General features: G+C 41.4%; 1 protein-coding gene across 1 annotated transcript in view; it reads right to left on the bottom strand.

Moving 5' to 3' along the window:
• ST6GALNAC1 (ST6 N-acetylgalactosaminide alpha-2,6-sialyltransferase 1) overlaps nt 1-15,280 on the bottom strand; it is a 231,715-nt gene that overhangs the window by 75,920 nt on the left and 140,515 nt on the right. Inside the window, exon 5 of the mRNA XM_085614935.1 lies at nt 13,044-13,182. Within this exon, the coding sequence (XP_085471061.1) occupies nt 13,044-13,182 (139 nt within the window). The remainder of the gene's footprint in view (nt 1-13,043; nt 13,183-15,280) is intronic.

Raw genomic sequence — 15,280 nt, 5'->3', positions numbered from 1 at the left:
CTTAAAGAGGATTGCTAAACAGTAGATCTTGTCTTTGAAATGCAGAGCACAACTATTGCCTTTACCAGTGCTTTTTCCTCCCTTAAGCTGTGATGAATGCAATAAGGCTGAAGCAAAAGCATCTCATGAGGGTCACTGTGTGTGTGCACATGAAGCTTAACAAAAATCAATCCAAGATGGCATACTGATGCACAAAGGCATCTCGAAAAGATTTTTTTTATACATAATTCTTAATTTAGCGTTCCAAGATGTTATATAGCCATTTTGGAACAGTTAACTAAGAAATAAAGTATGCATCGTGATTTTATGCCTATATAGAATCAAGAAGCCTGGCAGCAGTGTGCAATTGTTGGGCACTTGCAAAAAGAATTTAAAATTGAAAAAAACCACAAAATAGCAGGAAAGGGAGGTTAGCACGTTAAAGCATATATATAGATGGTATATACGAAAAATGTTTTGAGAGTGACATTTGCAACGCCCACTGGGGGCTTACTAAAGGTGGAAACTACGAGTACCAGAGTGCTTTGCAGCACACGCCCACAAGGGTTGATCTTACACGCCCACTGGGGCGGGATTGTGATAATAAATTACTGGTCTTCCACTGTTACGTTGCAGTCCTCTTCACTTTGGCTTGTGATCAAGAACTCACAGTTCGAAACGCGTTAAGCCCGTATTTAGTGTTTGAATGGGGAATCTGGCAGTGCTGCGGCCCTCCATGGCAGAGGTAACCTTCTGGGAAGGACATCCCCAAGAGAGCAAGCTCTTTGTTGTGGATGTTTAGCGGCTGTTCTGGATGCGGGGATGGCCCTCCACCCAACTGCGGATCTGCGGCGCCCCGAACCACGTGGCGCTGATCAGAGCAGAAGCCTCAATTGAAGGGACATTGTAAAGGAGCAGTGAAAGTATACTTATGTTGAGCTGCCATAAGATGGTATATACGAAAAATGTTTTGAGAGTGACATTTGCAACACCCACTGGGGGCTTACTAAAGATGGAAACTACGAGTACCAGAGTGCTGTGTAGCACATGCCCACAAGGATTGCTCTGTCACTCCCACTGGGGCGGGATTGTGATAATAAATTACAGGTGTTCCACTGTTACGTTGCAGTCCTCTTCACTTTGGCTTGTGATCAAGAACTCACAGTTCGAAACGCGTTAAGCCCGTATTTGATGTTTGAATGCGGAATCTGGCAGTGCTGCGGCCCTCCATGGCAGAGGTAACCTTCTGGCCTTCTGGGAAGGACGTTCCCAAGAGGGAAAGCTCTTTGTTGTGGATGTTTACCGGCTGTTCTGGCCGCGGGGACGGTCTGTTGCCCAACAGCGGATCTGCAGCGCCCCAACCGCGTGGCGATGATCGGAGCAGAAGGCTCAATTGAAGAGACATTGTAAAGCAGCAGTGACTGTATCCTTATGTTGAGCAGCCATAAGATGGAATATACGAAAAATGTTTTGAGAGTGATGATAGAGCGCCATGTTATTCTGAAATTTGTAGGGATGCATCATAATCACTGTTAGTCCGCACCCACATATTAGGGGATCCATATTAACGTGTGCCTTAGAAATGTATTACTAAAATCTGCTTATAATAGTGTGATTAGAAATGTAACCATACCATTTATGAAGAGAAATGTCGTAGTTAATTGGAAATGTATTTTAGTCAATGCATAATGATTGGTTTTCGTGTAATGTGATGCATTAGGTTTAAACGTGCACCATATTAAAGTCCGCACGTGTAGTTTGCTTACTCATATATGAAATGTAATGAAATCAATGCTTATAGAGTGATTATAGAAATGTGTGTTTAATTTGTGTAGAGGCCTGATCGCATATACGCTTCGTTTCTTATGTTAGCTGAATATTGTAGACCGAAAATGATTTCCCTCGGTAAGGCTTTGAGTTTCAGAGATGTTAGAAAATCTCAGAGAAGTGGAAAGTTTCTCGTTCCCATGTTTCTGTTGCAGGTGCAAGGACACCTAGCTCGTTAGAGAAACTAACTCTTTGTTTCAGGAGCCAGGATGGCCTGAGAAGCCAATATGGGAGTATACTGGAATGTAGGGATTATACTTTCGGCGGAGAAGGTGCCTGGGACCCAAGGACGAGTAAACCGTCATTGGAAGGGAGACAAGTTGGTTGAAATACTATCTGATAGTACTTCAACCATTTTGCAGGATATGGGTACAGACAATACCAAAGAAACAGATGTTATCTTGTCACATATAAATGCAAATGCAAAACCTATGGTCAGCCTGCTGTGTATTGCTTCTTTGTGTTCCCCGTTGGGAGCGAGGCATAGAATGCCGGTTGCATTCTTCCACGGTGTTCCAGTCCATGGGTCAGTTGCTGCCTGTTCTTTCCAATAAACTCTTTCAAGATAAGAAGTAACCGCTGTCCTTCTTTACAACAACTCAACTGGCGACGAGGATGGGATACAAACCCCCGCGTGCAAAGCAAAGGAGATAAAAAAAGAGGAAGAAGAAACGTAAATCTTAATGGAAGGAAGTGTTTAGCTCAACCTGTGGATGGGGGAATGGAAGTTTTGGAAGGGGTGCAATCTGGAATGATGGAACTGCGCTCAAGTGCCATCGATCCGGTTGTGGTTACACAGGATGCTGGTGTGAGTAGAAGTAGGAAGAGAACACTTCCTGGTTGGCTAAAAGAATATGTAATGTGGTTATAGTTATAATTACTGTATACTGTTGTGTATAGTTATGGAAATTCCTTTGCACTATTTAATTGGTTACTGTGTTTTATTTTCTGTGTAAGGGGGGAATGTGTTGTGTATTGCTTCTTTGTGTTCCCCGTTGGGAGCGAGGCATAGAATGCCGGTTGCATTCTTCCACGGTGTTCCAGTCCATGGGTCAGTTGCTGCCTGTTGAATCGAAAAGAGGAGCTACAGAGGGAAGACGTGCCAGAACACCCTCCAATCAACTATAATTTCAACACAAAAGAACTGGCACCAAGTAGCAAAAATGTATTTGATCTGGAATGAGTGGAAGAAAGAATGCTTAGCCCATAGCTCCAACTAGGTAATGGATCTGAATTCATAATCCTGAATTTTTTCCGTGATGCACTCTGAATATACCTCCCGACGAACTAATGATGCTGTATGTTGTCTCTTTGTGTTTGTCAGTCCTTTTTAATGGTATGTGTCAAGGGAGGTGATCTTTGACCTCTTCTCGTCCTGATGAATTTGCCACAAAATAATTGGCAATGAAACATGTTGGCCGTCATTAACAAGGTATTCAACATGCTGTGTTTTTAAACAGCGGGATAGACTCCTAACAAGAATAAATAAATATTCGAGAGTCTAACCCCTTCTCTGTCTTTGTTGGCACAGTTTTTGTGTTCTTGTCTTCACAATACACATTGTTTTGTTATGTGTGTTTTTTCTTTGCACTGGACACTGCACATTTTTCGTAAGAGAAAGTTACCAATGATGAAATAGACATGGGCAAGCTGGTGAGAACCAACCAGTAGCTCCTCTGGTGGTGCGCACGTGAGGTACTTTCTCTTTCTTTACACATTTTTTCACCTCCTTTTTCCATTACTGAGGGTGTGTGTAGAGCTAATTAAGTTGTTTAATTAACCCCCTTGTTTTCCTTTTCTCTGTTGACTAAAAAAATTTTTTAAATACTTGTAGCATACTGGATGGGGTTATACTATATGATACAATGAGTACTGGAGGTTTTTGAATAAGCATTCTTTCTTCCACTCATTCCAGATCAAATACATTTTTGCTACTTGGTGCCAGTTCAGTTGCTGCCTGTACCTTGGACTGGAAGCCGTGCTGCCTGGCTCTCACCTGTTCTTTCCAATAAACTCTTTCAAGATAAGAAGTAACCGTTGTCCTTCTTTACAACACAGCCCAATGAGTACTATACTTCATAGTCCCATAATACTGTGCAGAATACGCAAACAGTACTTCAGAGTTATCTAGAGTGCGAATGCAGATGCTATCACACAATTCACCATGTCTTTTTATATCTAAAGTGCTTTTACAAGACCAATGAAGGGTCCAACAAGCACCATAATTCACGGTCCCTTAGAATTATGCCATGTACGCAAACAGTACTCCCATTTTTCTTAAAGTGCAAATGCAAGCATTATCAACCTTTGTGTCAAGCATCATCCCTGTCAATGTGAAAAATACGCAAACAGTAATTCAAGTTCATTCAAAGTGCAAATGTAATACATGTAAAGTATAGGTGCTAAAATGATGTTATATCCTTTTTGGTAAAGTACTGATGCTATTCTATTTTTAATTACAAATTCCACTGTCAATTGCGCCATCAGTTCATTTCAAGGCCCAATGACATCCTATAATCTATCACGAATTTGGTGCAGAATATAAAGTTCCTTATACTAGAAGGATCACATCTTCCATATTTTTCAGCTTTCATTTAAACCTTATTCACGTAATAGTGTCACATTTCATTATATGCAAAAATGCAAAATAAAATCATCAATGACCAGTGTGGAATGTTGACCTGGAAGCGATTTATTTTAATTTCACCAGAACGAGCACTGTAGGAGGAACATTTTACATGAGGATGTGAAGCTCAGCGTCCAAATTCTAACCCCAAGGGTAATCTGTTCCCATCAGAATTAAGCATCTGGACTTGCTCTCCAAAGATCCAATTCTCTGTTACCACCCCGGGGGTTTTGTATGCCTTAAAATTTCATGTCTTTGACTTTACCATCATGAACTTCCCAAATATGTTTAGCCACGTGATGAAAAGTCTTTATTTTTAATCGTATGTAAATGTTGCATAATGAGGAGCGTCAGTTTATTCACAGTGCTTTACCCACACCTCTTTCCACATGTATACTCAAGGACATATACAACAAATGTGGTCCCACAGGTTATCCATTCCTTAAACTTGTTTATTTTTTCATGCAGAGTTACGAAATCAGTTGTATTTTGGCCATAGGTGCAAGTGTTGCACTTAAAACACTTCCCAAACCCTCTCTTATTTCTGAATAACCAGTCTGCAATCCCTGCCTTCCCCGGGTTGTCAGGATTCATATATTTCCTTGTCAAGAAGTCACCCAAAGATGCTGTTTTTAATACCATATACACGGGTGCTCAGGCAACAGTTCTTTGACAGTTTTGTCCATCTTGAGGATCTTCCAGTTCTGTTTCAGCAGCTCTCTTGTCTCATAGTTAGACATATCGTAATCCATTATGTATTTTATAACCTCAGGGTCATCTATGTTCTTTGCGGCCTTTTGCATCACCACCAGCAGGTTTTCTCATTTCTTTTCTTTAGCCCCTTTGAAAACATCATCTAAAACTTTATTGGGGTAACCTCTTAATCTGAATCGTTGATACATTTCCTTGGCCTGTTGATCAAATGCTGCATCCTTCGAGCAATTCAGTCTGGCTCAGAAAAACACTCTATTTTAAAGCCTGTGGATGCCCACTGTTCGCATGGAGAATGCTGTTGATACTGGTTGATTTTCTGTGAAGTTTAGTACACATCTTCTCATTTTCAATGTAAACACCTATGTCCAAGTAGTTGATTTCTTTCTCGCTAATCTCATTGGTGAATTTTAATCCTTGTGATTTTTATTTAAGAATTTTATGAAAACCTCACAATCCTCTCTTTCACCTTCCCATATAATGAACAGATCGTCCATAAAACAAACCCATAAAATTATTTGTACCATTTTTGTTATGTTGTGTCATTCCATACGGTCTCCACCTCCCACCATCCAATCGTTAGGTTTGCATATGTTGGCACAAAGGATGTCCCCATTGCAGTTCCCTGTGCTTGCAGGAAGTAGCTGTAAGTGAACATGCAGATATTATGATGAAGACAAAAGTCCATCATTTCAAGTAAAGTTGGAATGTTCTAATAGAGATATTGAGCGGGATTTCAGGAAGTATCTGAACGCTTTGATCTCATTTGCATGCTTGATGGATGTATACTGGGATACCACATCAACCATAGCCATAAGGTATTTCGATTTCCATGGTTTGCCGTTGATCCTGTTTAGGACATTTTTTGAGTCCCTTAGGTTCAATGGAAGGGTCATTACATATGGAAAGAGAAAGATATCATTGAATCTTGAAGTGTTCTCAAGCAGCGAGCCAATTGAGCTCACAATTTAGACTTTCTTTGTGAACTTTAGGTAAAATGTAGACTGTTGGCATTGTGGGATGAGCCATTTTAAGGTAAATGTACTCTTCATTATCCAGGAGATTTTTTCTGTGCCATTCTTTTAATTTTAGGTGAAATGCATGCATATTTTCAGCGGTTGAATCTTTAGTGAGTCTGCTATAATGATCCTTGTTATTCAGTTGTGTATTAGCTTCTGCTATATATTTATCTCGATTTAAGATTACGATCTCCCCTCCTTTGTCAGAGGCTTTTATTATGATACTTTCATCCTGTTGCAGATCTAAGCATGCTGCCCAGTCTTCATTCGTCATATTATTAGGCATGCTTCTTTGCATGTGGTATGCCCAAGGCTAATCTTATTCAGCCCCTCAGTCCTGATTTCCTGGAATAGTTCAATTGTATTCCCTGCTGGGAGTTGAGGGCAAATATTTAACCTGAGTTTGCAACTGCTGCCTGTCATTTCATCAGTTGGAATACCCAAATGCTCCCATATCTCCAGATCTGATAGGCCATCCAATCCATCTCATGTGTCCATGCCTGCTGTCTCCATCTCGAGACATGTTAGAGACCTCAATTGATTCATATCCTTGACTATTATTACTGACATAAGCTCTTTACTTTCTTCCTTGTGTTTTCTGTTTCCTTTCTGTGCAAAGTACTTTTTTAATTACCATTTTCTTGAAAACGTATAAAGTTCTATTCTAGCATTAAGTAGATTTAGTTTAGAGTTGGGCCAAAATGTCAATCCCTTGTTCAAAAGTTTGATATGTTTCTCATTCAAGGTTTTAGAGGAGAAATCAATAATTAAGTTGTTTTGCACTAATCCCCCTTCATTTTTTGTCTCTTGTCCCTCTGCCTCTTCTCCTTTTCGATCTCCTTGTTATTGCCCTGATTGGTTTGTGTTCTCTCTGTGTGAGGCTCCCCTTCCACGTTTCTTTGTGGTAATTTGATATAGCCTCATTTACCCCAAGAAGTCTAGTCTGGTGAATGAGGTTGTGGGTCCTTCAGCCCCCAAACGTATTTCCAAGCTTTCCACACTGGTGGGAACAGCCTCTGTTTCATCTTCTTCTCCATAGTTTGCCTATTATATAGAGGATCACATTTTCTGGTGAAAGCGTACACCTTTCCCATCGCTTAGTCTCTCATCCTAATTGAAGTTCTTAGCTTTCTTAATTTCTATTTTCTTTTCATGTTGCTCCAATTTCCTTTCCATGTTCTTTAATACACTTTTTACTTCCTCAGCATCTTTCATGGGTTCCAGTGCTTCCTCTAGTTCTCTAATTCCTTCTGTGGTTTTGGTCAATTTCCTATCCGCTTGTGTGATTAGCGTGTGCATGAGTTTCATTGAACAATCATTTGTATCCACCTGCCTTTGTTTTGACAAATCCGGATCTAGTTCACTCAGTGTTGGAAGTATAAATATTCTTAATCCTCTCAGAATTCTGCCACATTCTGTTTAATTTTTAACTGTCGTCAATTACCACCATTTGTTGATCTCAATAATTCTTTTCTGTTCCAGCTCCTTTATTAATTTAAATGGTGTTGCATCCACATCTCTCTGTGTCATAGTAGGCATTCCCATATCACCACTCTGATCTTGAAATAACACTCTTGCATTCATTTCACGTTTCATGTCTGTCCGCCTTATTGGATTTCTCTTATTCCTTTTGTTTCACCTTTATGACTCTGTTACTGTTAGTTATGAAGCAGCCCGGGTGCATTCTTGCATTTCAAATCCGGGTGCCAGGATTGCCGGGACAACTCTTCTCTTTTTGTTTTATACAAACGTTTTCTGTTCAAAACAAGGTCCAACCCCACCAGACAAATGCCACGGTGAGTGTACCCGAATTCCCAGCCTACGGAGCCCAGCTTGGGTTATCAGGAATCAGAGTGGGGTCGGTTTACCCCGCATCTCCTAGGAGGAGTGAGTAGCCAATGCACCCCTCTCCTTTGAACCCATTTCCCTCTCACTGTATCTCTGTGTACGTCCGCTTCAATCTCCATATCTGGACAATGCACTACAGCTCAGCCAGAGGCAGAAATCCTCCTTCCTATCCTAAAAGTTTTCCAGGCTTCATCTCGCATCTGGGTGCTCGGTATGTGTGGACCGGTGACGACAATTTACATCACCATGAGAATTTCTCATAGCCCGCCTTCATCATGTTGCCTCGCAGCGCAAGAAGGATGTAAGCGGCATGACTCCGTCTCTCATAATCCTTATTATTAAATTTTTCTCCAAAAAGTGCAAGAGTGCAGCCGGATACGTTTCAGCCGTATCTTTCAACAGGGTCGTAGAGTTGCATTGTGTAGAATGTACATTTAAAGGGAAAACCCTTTACACCACCACCATTACGTTAAAAAAGAAGAAGACTGCTTTTGTATCTCTTCAGTCCTTCATCATTGTGTCACATTTTAGCCACCCTTTTCCTTTCCACATTTAAAATTATTTAGCTGGCCTCACCTGGCGTGCTATGTATACATGAATTTGGAGTATTCAAGAGATGAAGTTACATGTAGTATTTCAGGAATACATTGGACCAATTTGAAATTATTATTCATTTCATGTTATCTATGTTTGATGGTAGTTAATTTGAACAATCAAATATTTATGATGCTAATTAGTGTATATATAATACATGGCATTCTGTAATCCCTGTATAAACAGCAGTCACTAATTTCTTTTTAATCAGCGATTTGTGATGCACCCAGCCGCCGATTATAAAGAAAATGCATCAGAATTCGACTATTATAAATTTATTACAGTGGAGTTCTGAAATCGCAATGCCTGCTGCCAGAGCCAGCAGCCCAGTTGAAAGGCAGGGCAAGTCAGGTCACGAGCTGTTTAAAGGAACAAAAAGAAAATGTTACTTTTCTTTCTTCTGCTCTATTTGTCTAGCTTGCAGTGACTAGCAGGAGGAACGAGTTCATTTTTGGCATTCCATAGAATTTTATAGAAAAGTTTGAATATTTCTGAATGTTACTACTCATTCCGATTTATTGCAGCTTTTCTTTACACTGACTTGCATTCAACTGTTTCTAATATCTTTTTTCAATAAATATTTAACAGGTTTTTTCTGCATTTGTATTTTAATTAGAGGATCTATTTTTATTATTCATGTTTGCAAAAATACTACACACCAAAGTTTTAAGTGATTTGTGGGAATGACGATGGTGTGGCCTTGTATTGTATGGGATAAAGTACCCCTTGCTCTACATGTTAAGGATACTGCAAGTCACCTCCAAGTTCCATAACCTTATAAAGGAACTGGGAATTCAGCCTCCTTCCTCTATATTGTTATGGAATTGCAATATCCTTATAATGGATGGCAGGGGGTACCTTTATCCCATAGACATACACATACATGGATGGATGGATGGATGGATGGGTGGATGGATGGATGGATGGATGGATGGATGGATGGATGGATGGATAGATAGATAGATCACAATTTCTACTCATAAAAAGGCTCCGACGCAGGTTTGGTTCTGTGTGAAAGAACTAATTTATTTCATTTAGCCACCATTACATGTTTCGGCTGATGGAAGGCCGTGAAGACACAATGAGCTCCATTTTCAGAAATCCTTTTAAAGGGATAATGTGATTAGCATACTCAACAGTGAAGAAGTACTACAATTAAACCAATCTCTATTTGTGTGAAGTCCATGTTGGAATAAACACAATAATTGTTTCCAAAACAATGGCAGTTCAAATAGGTGCCTGTGTGCAAACTACGCAAACTACAATTTGCGCACTTGGGCTTAATGCTGATTTGTTATGTAGAAGGAACACGAAGAATGTGCCAGTTTTTATATTATAACTTATAATGGTGTGCCATTTAATAAGTGAATAGTGGAATTGTGATTGTATAGTGAAACAAAGCTATTGCTGATGATGAAGTATGTACTTCTTATTATACACCATTGGAAGGATATACACATTTGTGCATATTTGTATATTCTTTCACTTTGAATTCATTTGATTTTTAAGGGCTCCGCAGGAGTCAAGATTAATACAATGAAAGTATTTTTTCCATGTCTAGCACAACCAAATGCTTATGAAATGTAAAGGTTGATTACATCAGTGAATGGCAGGGTAATGATTTAATTTAATTTTGTTTTATTTGTAAATAATTATGGTGTTGGCTCCAATGTGCACTTTACACAAATGGAGACTTGTTTAATTGTAGTAATTCTTCGATGCTGAATATGCTAATCATGTGATCGCTTTAACAGTATTTCTGCTTGTTATGTGATCAAGGCCGTTGCATCGTCTGAAACACGCAGTGGTGGCTAAATGAAATATATGAATTCACGCACAACCCAAGCTGCGATGGAGCCTTGTTTTGAGTAGCAATCGTGTTGTATTTCAATGGAACTCGGTGGAGTAACACAGGCCCCCGCAGCCCCGTGATGCGGGGGAGGCCCAAAGCTTCAGGGGTGCCCCCTCAGCCCAGTACTCTGGCCGGAGAGCTCCTGATTGAGTCCAGAGAGGGCCCCTCCACGTACATTGCAAGGGGGCCCTCTCACGTTTTGTTACGCCAGTGATGGAACTGCTGGCACCATATTCTGACGCCCCTCCTCGGTTTGGTGCACTCGGCAGCCAGTGACTAGGGAGAGGGTGAGAGAGAGAGGACAAGCTTGTTAGTGCTTCTGAGTGTAAAACCAAGTTTCAAGACATGGTGAAGGATGAGTAAGAAAGAGGAATAAGATTACTCACTGCAAACTTTCTTATTGAATTGAAATGGCTGTTACCTAGGATGATAATGCAAGAATGGCAATCAGAATATGAAGACTCCTGGCAAAGAAAGCTCAAATGGCAAAGAGTTTTAAACCTGTCTGGCTTGAACAATGATGAAGGCAAGGACTTGATAGGGGGGCAATTCTTGCTGCTACTTTAGCAATATTGTCCCCTGTCTTATTGGTGTAGCCCACAAAGGAGGAATACACAACATTCAGCTGATTTCTGTGCTGTCAAATCATGAAATTCTCATGTTTCCAGTGTCCACCTCTATATATGAATTCAAGTGTTGAAAAGGGAGTGATTATGGAGTCGGGAAGAGTATTAAGGATTCTCGCTACTAAGGGTCACCTAATGGATTTAGGGCCTGATTTAGAGTTTGGAGGACTGATTACTCAAGCACAACCGTGACAGATTTCCGTCCGCCGCATTACAAGCGCCTTATATCCAATGGCACATGCAGCATGGGGGGGACTGGATATCCATCATGTTTGTGACAGAGGAACTGGTCCGTCGAACACTAAGTCAAGCCCTTAATGATAATAATAATCATCATAATAATAATAATAATAATGCACGGGCGGTGATAAAAAAAATGCCACCCAGATCTCCCTCAGAACAATGCCATATACTTGTGGGAGTTGAAATCTTTCACTCACACTGGACAGAAATGCAAAGGAAATCGCTGTGCACGAATAATTGTAGTGTGGAATCTACCATAAACCAGATGTTGCTGTTACCCTATTTAACAAGATCCAAGACATTGCGTTTGTTTAAGTGGAGTTTCTGCTTCAATACAAGGTATGTTAGCCTCTTTATCAGTGAATTAAAAAATGTGTTCCAATACAGAGCATTCACTTTACAGACATCACTTTACAGTCATGCCCCTAAAAAGTATATCCAACCCTGATGTGTGGGGCACTGAGTCAAGGGTCACAAATCGGGTTTTTAAATATTCTGCTCTGATACAATATCAGATATATGCATAAAATAAATAAAATCATGCTTCCTAATTCGTTTTCTGATAGGACAGATGAAGCACAAATGAAAACACATGTTCGTAAAGCTCTGGAGACATTCAAAGGAAATGGAATAAAAAAGATGTAAGGCATGCTACCGTTTTCAAACGTATATTCACAAAAACATGCAATATTTTTACAGCATTGTGGATGGCATATTCTGCCGAACTTAATTTAGGAGTAACTAGGAACAGAACGTCACAGAGTAAGCCACTGCACAAATCCTTGGGCATGCTGCAAGGGCCTGGTAATGTCATCTAATCCCAATATAACATGGCGCTCCCAAAAACACGAACTAGTCAAGCTGAGGTCAAATAAAGTGCACTGAAGACTGGGGAGGTTGGATCTCTTTACTGCAGAGCAGAGTGAGAGAAAACACTGTGCATGATTGGGTCTACAGTGCCTCTTGCAGCAAGTAGTAGCATCTGCACATAAAGATAAAACAATACACAGTAGATTAGCTGAGATTACAAATGTAGAAGAACAGATGACAGAATTAGTGACAAAGGAAATGGAAATTCCTTGTTAAAACAAGCGATTCTGTCCCGGGCAGCAGAAAGTAATAGAAAACTACTTGCAATGCAATGTTAAAGTAGCGTAGCACAAAGGAAGCAGGCAGGAGAGAGCAAACAACACTCACACTTCCAGGGAGTGATGAAAGTAAATGAAAAGAAGAATCCCTAATTCTAAGCAATGGAAATATATAAGTCACCCAATCAAAAGAGGGTAAAGAAGCTATGATCCATGGGCGGGGCAAACACGAGAAGATGAAGAAAATCCACTGAATAAGAAGCCAGAATTTGATAAGAAAAAGAACCAATGATAAGCAATGGGCTGACCCTAACCCACTGTAAACATTGGGATTGAACACAATAATGTTTTGGCTAAAAACAGCAAAAGCGGGACAGCAGTCAGTTACCCAAAGACAGCTACAACTACACAAAGCTAAAGTTGTTTGCTGTCGATACCTGAACATGACATACTTCAAGAGGCAGATGCAGCTAAGTCACATTAAAATGTGAAAAGCAGCGCTGGAACCAAGCCCTTCAGATGCTCAGCGTTCCCACAACCCCTCCTTCTTGGGGATTGGCTATCAGAGGCTCAGATACCCCAACAGTCTGCTGCGTTCTTGTTTTGCGACTGCAGGGCAGGGCAACTTACCTCACCCAAGGGGATGGTTCTGAACCCTCTTCCATTTAGTGCAGCCAGGGAGGCCAGCATCGTGAAGGCTGTAAAGCCATAGAAAGAGGTGCGCGTCCCAACATCAGCTTCATGGCCTTGCACCACAGCCCCGTTCACTCTGTGCAGCAAACAGAAAGAGACATAAACCTAGGGCCACGTCCGTGTGGCATAGATATATCATGCAGAACTGGCAGTATTTATGGATTTACTTATTTTTACAGTTATTAATATATCATGGATCTAGTCGCATGGGCAGCAGAGCGTTTGGCATAAAACATGAATGAATGAATGAATGAAAAAGCCCGAAGGCATCAAGGCGCCTAACCAAAAAAGTTCCTAGGAAGACTGATCAAAGCTAAGGGTAGGCCCTGGCAAATAGCCACGTCTTAAGGGCCTTCCTAAAGGCTTGCGTGGAGGGGAGAGATTTAATTTCCACTGGCAGCATATTCCACAGCCTGGGGGCTAAAGATGAAAAAGCTCTGCCACCCCATTTGGCTTTGCGAACTCGGGGAACTGATAGCAGAAATTTGTTAGCCGAACGGAGATTTCTGGAGGGTGTATAAGGGGCCAACAGATCCCTTAGGCCTCCAGACCTATTTGTGGCCAGAGCCCCATATGTCAGAGTCAAAGACTTAAAAGAGATCCTGGCCTCAATTGGAAGCCAATGCAAGGACCTTCTGGCAGCCTGAGCAGAAGCCCGTTTGGGCAAGTCCAAAACAAACTTGGCCGCAGCATTCTTCACCATTTGTAGTCGTGTTAGCAAGCCCTTGTTAATGCCTAAGTAAAGGGCATTACAATAATCCAATCTGGAGCCTATCATTGCCAAGACGATCTGTTTTCTGGCTTGAGGAGATAGATAATGTCTAATCCTCCGTAGGATGTTTATTAGGCCCCAGCAAGTGGAGATAGTTCTCCTAACTTGTTGGTCCATCTCCAAGGTTGGGTCAATCATGACTCCTAAATTTCTAGCCAGGGTCGTAGGGGTCGGGCACATCCCCAACGAGATGGGCCACCACTCCGCCGACCAGAAATCCTCCTTTCCTCCAAACACCAGAATCTCTGTCTTTTCGCCATTGAGCTTCAAGGAATTACAGGTCATCCATTGAGCAATGGCTTCCATGCAATTTCTAAGATTGGAAGCCACAAGAGTGTCAGGTTGGGCGAAAGACAGAAGAATCTGTGTGTCGTCGGCATAGGAGATTACCTCCATCCCAAACGATCTAATAAGCCTGGCAAGTGGGGTCATATAGATGTTAAAGAGGGTCGGACTTAATGCCGACCCCTGGGGAACCCCACAAATCACAGGATGGGATGGAGACAAAAACTTCCCCAATTTTACTCTCTGCTCCCTCTGGTTAAGGAAAAAGGCCAGCAAACTAAGTGCGGGCCCCTCAACCCCTATCTCTCTCAGCCTAGATGTTAAGACTGAGGGAGACAGGGTATCAAACGCAGCCGAGAGATCCAGCAGGATAAGGAGAGTAGTCTGACCTTTATCTACTCTGGTGCGGATGTTATCAAGCACAATAGTCAGGGCAGACTCAGTACTATGTTCTCTCCTGAATCCGTGCTGCGAGTGATCTAGCCGACCAGAGGTTTCCAGAAAAGCTGCAAGGTGATGGTTGAGATGAATTTCCAACATCTTTGCAAACATTTAGGTGAAAGTATAGCAGCATAGCACGGAGAGCTGAAGAGAAAGGTGACTCCTCGAATGTCAGGTTTAACAGGAAACAGCAAAAAGGTAGCGACATACCAGGGGGAACAGTGGGTGCATCATTCTTCGGGGTGGTTTGAATAGGTGGGTTTTTATACCACAGACAGTGTGCAAACTGAGGTCCAGCTCGTTATGGAACATTGGCCCACTTAAAAGGTGCATCTGCAGCTACACTGAAGTCTTCTCTGGGGCATAATAAACACACACAGTGGCACAATGAACACGTACAGTAAAAGAAGCAGCACAACAAGCACATAGAGTAACAGCAGAAGCAATGACTGCTCAACGCACGCGTACATGAGCAGCCAGTGTTGTACACATCCTTCGTACACAGATAAGGTATAACAGATGCATCAGCAGTGCAAACCTTACACACAGAGAAAAACTCTACTCTAAAATCAGCAGTAGTACAAGCATCCCTCAAACACACCCTGAATTGGCATGACACGGATGGAGAAACCTTATGCACAAAATAGGCACAACTAGGGCAACAGACCTGCAAATT

The sequence above is a fragment of the Triturus cristatus genome, chromosome 7 (assembly GCF_964204655.1).
Source record: "Triturus cristatus chromosome 7, aTriCri1.1, whole genome shotgun sequence".
In the NCBI taxonomy this organism is placed as follows: Eukaryota; Metazoa; Chordata; class Amphibia; order Caudata; family Salamandridae; genus Triturus; species Triturus cristatus.
The sequence above is the reverse complement of the archived record's forward strand: the minus strand, read 5'-3'. Positions and strand labels throughout refer to the sequence as shown.